Genomic DNA, 8,635 nt, shown 5'->3' with positions numbered 1-8,635 from the left:
TTAAGACAATTACTAAAAATAAAATAAAATAAAATAAAATAAGAGAAATATGCATAATATTAAACTACAATAGAAGTAAGTATTACCAAACTAAACTTGAAGGGTAGTTTGTGCAATTCTTTTTTTAATCTTTTGGCTATAATGATTTTCTAGAAAAATAATTTAAGTTGAGTGATTTTATAAAAGAAAATCCATAAATTGAGTAACTTTATTGATATAAAACCAAATTGAATGACTTTCTCAAATACTTTCACATACTTGAGTGATCTTTTAAGATATTTACTCTCTTATGTGTATTATGTCATATAAGATGCGTGAGTCTATATATTTAATTTTATACAAATTTAAATATATGTTTATATATAATTAAAATTAAATGACATAATTGTCAGCGAAGATCACGTCAAAGAGAACGTATAAGAATATGCCTAAAATAAACAGATATTCAATCATAATTTTGTTTCTCAGGTAAAATTTAAATTTTTCAACAACTATTTCCAAACTTAACTGAACCCCAAAACGGTTAAAGAAATTAAAAGCATAGTATATATATATAGATATATTAAACGATTCCATCACGTTTCCCAAGGATATTCCCTTAGATTAGGGACTTGATTGAGAAATAAAGTAATTAATAAGGGCTGTTTTGGAAAAAGAGAAAGTCACAGGGCCAGTGTGACACACAAAAAAAAAGTGACAGGGAAGACTAGGGTCTCTCACAACTCTTGAGGCAAAAAACCGGCACCTCATTGCTTTCTAAACTCGCCGGAGAAAAAGACGGAAATGCTCGCCGGTGTTCTCCGGCGTCCATAATCATTTCCGGCAACAACGTCATCCAGATCTCCGGCAGCAACAATGGCGCACCACAACAAAACGACGTCGTTGATTACTCAACAAGTTCCTCTAGTCATAACACTCAATTGCATCGAAGACACAACGTTAGAACAAGAATGTCTCTCCGGCATCGCAGTAATCGAACACGTCCCACTCAGCCGCTTAGCCGAAGCCCGGATCGAGTCAGCTACAGCCGTACTTCTTCACTCACTTGCGTTCCTTCCACGCGCGGCACAACGCCGGCTCCGTTCATGGCAGCTTATTCTCTGTCTCGGCTCCTCCGACCGCGCTGTCGACTCAGCTCTCGCTTCTGACCTTGGACTTTCTCGGCTTGTTCATGTAGATGTTAACCGCGCTGAAGAGGTTGCGGATACTGTTATGGCTCTTATCCTTGGTTTGCTTCGCCGTACTCATCTTCTCTCTCGCCATACGTTATCGGCTTCCGGCTGGCTTGGCTCCGTTCAGCCCCTGTGCCGTGGAATGCGCCGCTGTCGCGGCCTTGTACTGGGAATTGTTGGTAGATCTGCGTCTGCAAGGTCTTTGGCTACCCGGAGTTTAGCATTCAACATGAGCGTGCTTTATTTTGATGTTGAGGTAGTTATATTGATGAATTTCGGTTAAAAATGTCAACTTTTCTGACTAGATTTCACACTTCAACTGAAATATATCAATCAATCAACATGATCCTGCTATATTATGATGTTGAGGCAGTGAAATTGATGTATTTCGGTTTAAAATGCTGACCTTATGACTAGATTTCACAGCTTAACTGAAATATATCATTCAATCAACATGATCCTGCTATATTTTGATGTTGAGGTAGGAAAGTTGATGTGTTTCGGTTGAAGATTTCAAGCTCTATGAGTAGATATTTCATTGCTTAACTGAAATATATCACGTAAAACTACTAAAAGTTCACTTTGGGTGTCCCTGTATAAATAGCACAGTGAAGGGAAATATCAAAGCATAGTGAAGGATTGCTGAGATAAGTATTAGTGTTTCATATCAATGCGTGCTAACCGTTTTTATTTCTTAAATGCTTACAGGGAAATGGAAAAATGAGCAGACACTCTATTAGATTCCCACCTGCTGCCAGGAGAATGGATACCCTTAATGACTTACTCGCTGCAAGTGACCTGATATCATTACATTGTGCTCTAACAAACGAAACAGTTCAAATTATTAATGCAGATTGCTTGCAGCACGTAAAACCTGGTAATTTTTTCTCTGGATATGTATCTGTAGTAGTTTCCTGTTGCCTCAATCCCACATTTCCCCTCTCAAAGGGGTGACTTGTTGATCATTTCATGCAGGGGCGTTTCTTGTTAACACCGGTAGTTGCCAACTGTTAGATGATTGTGCTGTGAAACAACTTCTAATAGAGGGAAGCATTGCTGGCTGTGCTTTGGATGGTGCTGAAGGGCCACAATGGATGGAAGCATGGGTATGATGAATAGTCTTAGGGTATGATTGAATGTTAGGAATATATTTGGTTAAATAGCTCTTTTGTTGAATTTCTGTCATTAATGGCATGATTGCTAGTAAATAATGGTGAGACTGAATTTTCCGTCCGATGTTTCTTCAAAATGTCTTTCTTTTGTGCAAGAGAGAGTGAGAGGCCAATTAATAGCTGAAGCTCTTCTACAAATGGTTTGCCCAGGTGAAATTCATAAACCTGTGAGGGATGTGTACTCATTTAGGAAATTATTGAGAAAGTTGGTTATTGCCTTACTGTGAAAGCTTGCTTGTTTGATAGATATTGTCCTGCAGTTTTGAGATTGAAAATTGGGTTGCACATATTGAACTGAATTAATTTTGAAGCACTTAGAATGAACTCTATTCCAAGGTCTTATAGCCCTAAGTCCATGCATGCTAGTGATTCTTATCCTTAACTTTTAGACCGAACTCCACCTGGTGTATATATTCACTTAGGAACCAAAACATGTATGGGTGTAGTCTAGCAGGCATCCTTAATCTCTTGCCTCGTCAAGGTGTATGCCTTGTCGAACACTTGTTTTGGTGAGAGATTAATGGATAGAGAAGTGTTTCAGGATGCTGTTGAAATGCTTAGTTGTTCTGAACTTTTTCTTTTTGATGACAAGGGAAACCCGCAACCGCTACCTTTTGGGTGCGCACAGGGTAAAACCCCTGCTCCTATGCAATAGCTCGCAAACCACAAAGGAGAGGTAACCCGCACTAGGCATGCCCGGTGCAACGAGCTTTTTGTTTTTTGTTCTGAACTTTTTGTTACTCCTTTATCTTGTTATGCTCCATAAATAAAGTTGGGGAAGAGATCTGGCATTTCATCTTCTCTTATGGATGATGCCAAGGTTATGATCCAAGTCCAACAACTTGAATGTTGTTGTTTTCAATTTTCTTTTCTTCTTTTGTTATTTCTTCTACTTCTGCAGTATTTTATATTGTTGCATTTGAAGGCCTTTAAAGTGATTCATTATAAAAAAAAAAAGGCCTTTAAAGTAATCAGGGTTGTGATTTGTGCCTCATTGTGACATTTTTGCAATGCCTGCTCTACTTTCTAGAAATCTACCTGTCCAACAACAACATACCCCGTGTAATCCCACAAGCGATCTACTTGTCCATGAGTAAAAAAACTAATTCTCCTATCTGAAACACTGACTCTGATAATTCACTTGACTTCTGTAAAAATCTGTTTTTTTTCCTATAACTATCTTATATTTGTCCTTTTACAAATTTAAGCTAATAGAAAGAAAGGAGAGAAAAAACTCTGGACAATTTATAATTGTAGAGCTGTGTCGATACTATCAAATCTTTGCCCTAGTATCACTAACCAAAAGTAGTTTCTTGTCGATTTAGTACAGTCATATTGTACAAATACTAAGTGGTATTTAATCAAGTTCTGTAAGAAATTGTGTCGACTATGAGACACTATGAACTCATATATGTCTGATATTTGAGTGGGCCTGGTTAGACACGTGTAGAGTGCTTATAAAGATTTACTTTTTTGAATTTCAAGTTTTGTATACCCTTGGACTTCGAGGGGTGTGAAATCCTTTTTCTTTTTGCACCACTTTGTTTCTAATAGAGGCAGGGGATTGAGGATTATTAGGTGGAGATTGCCAATGTTTGTTGGTGGTATCTGTTTGTTACATTTGGATTCTTGGATCTATGTTAATTTGATATCAGCTATATGCTATTTTGAATATAGTCCTTGGTTGGTTTCTTTTAATTGACGTAAGTGGATGTATCTTTGGATTAGGTAAGGGAGATGCCCAATGTCCTGATACTGCCGCGCAGCGCAGATTATAGTGAAGAGGTGTGGATGGAAATAAGGGAGAAAGCTATTTCTATGCTGCAGTCATTCTTCTTGGATGGTGTTGCTCCAAAGGATTCTGTGTCCGATGAAGAAGAGGAAAGCGAGATAGGGTATGACAATGAAGTTCACCAAATACAAGATGTTGAAAGCGCGTTGCAGGGTTCTCCTAGTCAGCAGGCCATTGAAGATGTTGCAGAGAGCTCTCAGAAAAGATTAGCGAGTGTCTCGAGGGAATCACCTAGTCAGCTTCAAGGCTCCATGGTGTCTCAAAATAGTTCTGGTAGATCTGAAGTAAAGAGAAGCCGATCAGGTAAAAAGGCTAAAAAGCGGCATGGGCGCCAAAAATCACAACACAAAGTGGATGATCACTTGGCATTTGAAAAGGAGAGTACGTCACACCATGAAGATGGGGCAACAATGAGCGGAACAGATCAAGGTGTGAGTTCCAGTTCACGTTTTGCTTCTCCGGAAGATTTAAGAGGTAGGAAGACATCAATTGAATCAATACAGGAATCATCAGTGGAGCAGCTATCAAAAAAAGGCATAAATCTCAGCAGAAAATCTTCAGAACTGCTGAAGGATGGTTATGTAATAGCTTTACATGCAAGACATCATCCCGCTTTGCATGTCTCCAGACAAAGAGTCAAAGGGGGTGGTTGGTTCCTCGACACAATGTCAGATGTTACAAAAAGAGACCCAGCGGCACAGTTCCTTGTGGTTTCTAGGAGCAAGGTATGCCTGAAAAGAAATTTTCTTTTCCAGTTGCGGTAGAGCTGCCCTCTACCTTCAGTTTGTGGGGAACTATCAGCATAGTGCTTTGGGTTGTGTTGAGGGTGTGGGTGAGGAGAACTAGGAGCCATTTGGGCAACTTCTGCAAAATGTTTCAGAAAAAAAATTTGTGCAAAAAGAAAATATATGGATTATTGTAGTTCTTTTTGTGTGTTTTGAGAGTAGAGGAACTCGTTGCCAACTCCCTCAAGCCACGTATAAATATATAGTTTCTTCTAAAAATTATTCTCAGAAACTTCTAGAAAAAAATTAAAAAATACATTTTTTTCGGCAATAGTTTTTTCAAGATTTCAAAAACATTTCCTCAAACAAATGCTTTGTGAACACATGTAATGACTCTGAGGTTCTTCTCTTTCAGGATACAATTGGGTTGAGATCATTTACTGCTGGAGGGAAGTTACTACAGGTATGATTTATCACTGTAATTCTTTTTATAAGACATCATTGACCAAACCATTAGGAAACTGCAAAAGCTTTGAAGTTAAATTGTTGCTTCTACATGCTAGGAACTTTAAGTTTGAGATCACTTACGTATTAATTCACTTGGACAAACATAAAACTCTGGATGAATAGTTCTTATATTTATTTCATCAGAATAATTCTTATTTTATATTTAGAATTTTTTTACCCCTCTCCGCAGAAGATGCTGTAGCTTTCCAAGTGCTCTTTGTTCTACGTCCTTAATTTTGGTAGTTATAAAATACTTTCTCCATGTTGTAAGTTAGCATCAATAGCTGAGATAGAAATTCATTTCCATATATCTAGACCTTGCTGTTAAGAAGTTATTCGCTCCAAAATTTGAGGGAATTTTGTGTTGGAGAAGTTCTAAATTTGTCGATATAAGAGGTTAACATGTGCAGGTATTCAATAGGAATCAGAGATATTAGATTTGTTGCACCCGTTCTATTGTGGATTTCTAGCTTGCTTGATTTTATTGGTATTCATATAGAAGTGGTGATTTCACCTTGACCCCGATTTTGCAGATAAATAGGAGAATGGAATTTGTATTTGCAAGTCACAGTTTTGATGTTTGGGAGAGTTGGACATTTGAAGGCACTATGGAAGAATGTCGACTAGTTAACTGTAGGAATCCTCTGGTAAGTTCTTGTTCTGCTTCAGACATTCAGAACTCTAGCTCCCATGCCCAATTGCATGATAGTTACTTACTGCAACCATTTTGGTAATATGTCCCCAGTACATCTGTTTTCCCTTTCTTTGAACTGTGGTTTTTAATCGAGTGGATTACATCCATTATGAGATCAGTTATTTAAGAATGCTTATTCTCTATCATCCACTTTAGAAATACCCAATATTTTGATGTTGCCATCACTGCAACCTGCAGGCTGTTTTGGATGTACGTGTTGAAGTACTTGCAGCTGTTGGAGAAGATGGTATCACTCGATGGCTTGACTAGGCAGTTTCTTGAACCACTGCGCATGATTTTTTAACATATGCTGTGCTGATTCGTTTGGAATATTTACCACAAGTAGTTTTGTAAAGCATTGAGTCTCCCTCAAAGCAAGAGTTGTAAGTTTTTAAATGTAACTTTCATTATTGCCTCCTGTCATGGTTCTTTCTTTCCATGACCATGGCTCATTGTATTTTGAGGATTCAAAAATAGGCTTGCCTTTTGTTTTAACTGTTGCTTTTTTAATGGACGTTTGCATGCTTTGCGAGTAATGAGTAATGTAGTATATAATGATACTTTATAGCTGTTAACTTAAAACCTTCAATCACTGTAGCACCAAAGTTTTGTTCCAGCATAAGCAAATGATTATTACTAGGTAATTTCTTCACATATATCTTAGACAATTCGTGTACACCCATTTTGAATAATCCGTTTTATCCAACGAAAATCTACATGTATTATACTGGAAATTAGATATTGTACTTACTAATTATGCAAAACTTTATGTTGCAATTTGCAAACAAAATGTTAATATATTATTAGATAGTGAAATTTTATTTTTTAATAAAATATGTGGTCAATCAGTGATCCCTTAGCTACCTTTTATCTGTACCTAAGTTCTACTCATTAGCTATGTGTGAACAAAGAAGAAGGAATATGCCTTTAAAGCCAAATCACTAGTAAATAAATGATTCTCCCTCTATCCCTAATTGCTCCTTGCTTATAATGAGAATCCGTTGAAGCTTATTCAAGATTGATCTTTCTTATCCGAGATTCTTATCAAACTCTGCCACTGTTGGTGCGACACAGGTAGTAGTGACTGAAAGAGTTGATGCGGCATGATTGCGATTATAAGCGTCCTATTTAGTTTAGGGATTTAAGGACTAGGCCTGTTGAGGAATTGAGCTCACTTGCTGCACTTCCTCCTCAAGGTCCGGTGCAGGGGACATGTGCGAAAGTCCTCTAAAGAAAGAGGATGACGGGGGAGAGGCCGTGCTTAACAAATGAGGACGGTTGTCCACTTTTCCTTTTTTAGTTGTCTCTAATTACTTGTCCAATTGACAAATCAAGAAATGAATTTTTATACCTATAATATCTTCAATTAATTACTTTGAAAAAGGTAGAATTTCTTGAAAATCTTAAGTTTCTAATTGAGGAAAGACTCAAAATAGTCCCTCATCTTTGGGTTAAGGCTCAAAGTCATCCTTGAGTTTTCACATGAAGCACTAATAGTCTCTCATGTTTGCAATATTGGTGCACTTTTGGTCCTCCTCCAAGATTTTGCGTATTTTTTTAACATTGATTTTATCCATAACTTATGTATGAGATATTCAATCGTCATTTTATATATTTAGTAGAAAGAATAACTCCATATGAGAGAATATGAGAACACACCTTGTTTTTAGTAGAAATCGTATTGCAGGTAAAGTCGAGAGGTTCATCACGATAATTTCACGTGCAATAGTATAAATTTTTTCTTTTCTTCCAACGTCATATGTTAAGATGATCTTAGTTTAACTGCAGTAATATTTCTGCTGAACAGAACAAGGTGTTCTTCTTATCACCTTTTCTCACATAGAGTTATTATTTCTATTAAATATATAAAAAGACGATTGGATATTCCTTACATAAAATTGTGAACAAAATTGATGTTAAAAAATAGGCAAAAATTTAGGGGAGGACCAAAAGTGCACCAATATTGCAAACATGAGGGACTATTAGTGCTCCATGTGAAAACTCAAGGATGACTTTGAGCCTTAATCCAAAGATGAGGGACTATTTTGAGCCTTTCCTCTTTCTAATTCATCCACTTCATAATTAATAAGGGTAAAATGGTAAACTCACTATGTCAATCATTGTTTTCTTAATAGGTGTGTCAATTAAAAAATGGACATATAATTAGAGACAGAGGGAATAATAATTGGAAAATTGATTAATCTTTTTTTACGTCCAAGCAGGGGCGGCTCAAGCATATTCGTGGCCTAAAACAAAAATCAAACGGGGCCTTAAGTTAAATTGTTAATAACTTTTATCTAATTGATTTGTTCTAGTTTTCAATTGATAATATAGCCATTCTTATTTTAAATTATTTTTAATGAGATATAGTACTCCAAATATGTCAAATTCTTCTAATAATTCCTTCATTTTTCGTGAAAAATTACTTTTTCTAAAAATAGTATTCAATATTTATTAAAAAAAAAATTTACTTATAACCTATTATTATTAAAAATGAGGCCCCTTAAATTTTGAGGCCTAAGGCACATGTCTTTTTTTTAACACTGTCGAGCCGCCCCTGCGTCCAAGGGTGA

At 36.6% G+C, this 8,635-nt stretch overlaps 1 protein-coding gene across 1 annotated transcript in view; it reads left to right on the top strand.

Annotated features, from left to right (window-relative positions):
* LOC102583898 (C-terminal binding protein AN) overlaps positions 1-6,598 on the top strand; it is a 17,641-nt gene extending 11,043 nt beyond the window's left edge. The window contains 7 exon segments of the mRNA XM_015312035.1: positions 840-1,428; positions 1,881-2,049; positions 2,148-2,278; positions 4,073-4,861; positions 5,277-5,324; positions 5,902-6,015; positions 6,261-6,598. Coding sequence (XP_015167521.1) covers positions 840-1,428; positions 1,881-2,049; positions 2,148-2,278; positions 4,073-4,861; positions 5,277-5,324; positions 5,902-6,015; positions 6,261-6,332 — 1,912 coding nt within the window. The 3' untranslated portion in view covers positions 6,333-6,598.
* The last annotated feature ends 2,037 nt before the right edge of the window (positions 6,599-8,635 follow it).

This window comes from Solanum tuberosum, unplaced genomic scaffold (assembly GCF_000226075.1).
Source record: "Solanum tuberosum cultivar DM 1-3 516 R44 unplaced genomic scaffold, SolTub_3.0 scf00010, whole genome shotgun sequence".
In the NCBI taxonomy this organism is placed as follows: Eukaryota; Viridiplantae; Streptophyta; class Magnoliopsida; order Solanales; family Solanaceae; genus Solanum; species Solanum tuberosum.
Note: the sequence above shows the minus strand (reverse complement) of the source record. Positions and strands in the feature narration are given on the sequence as shown.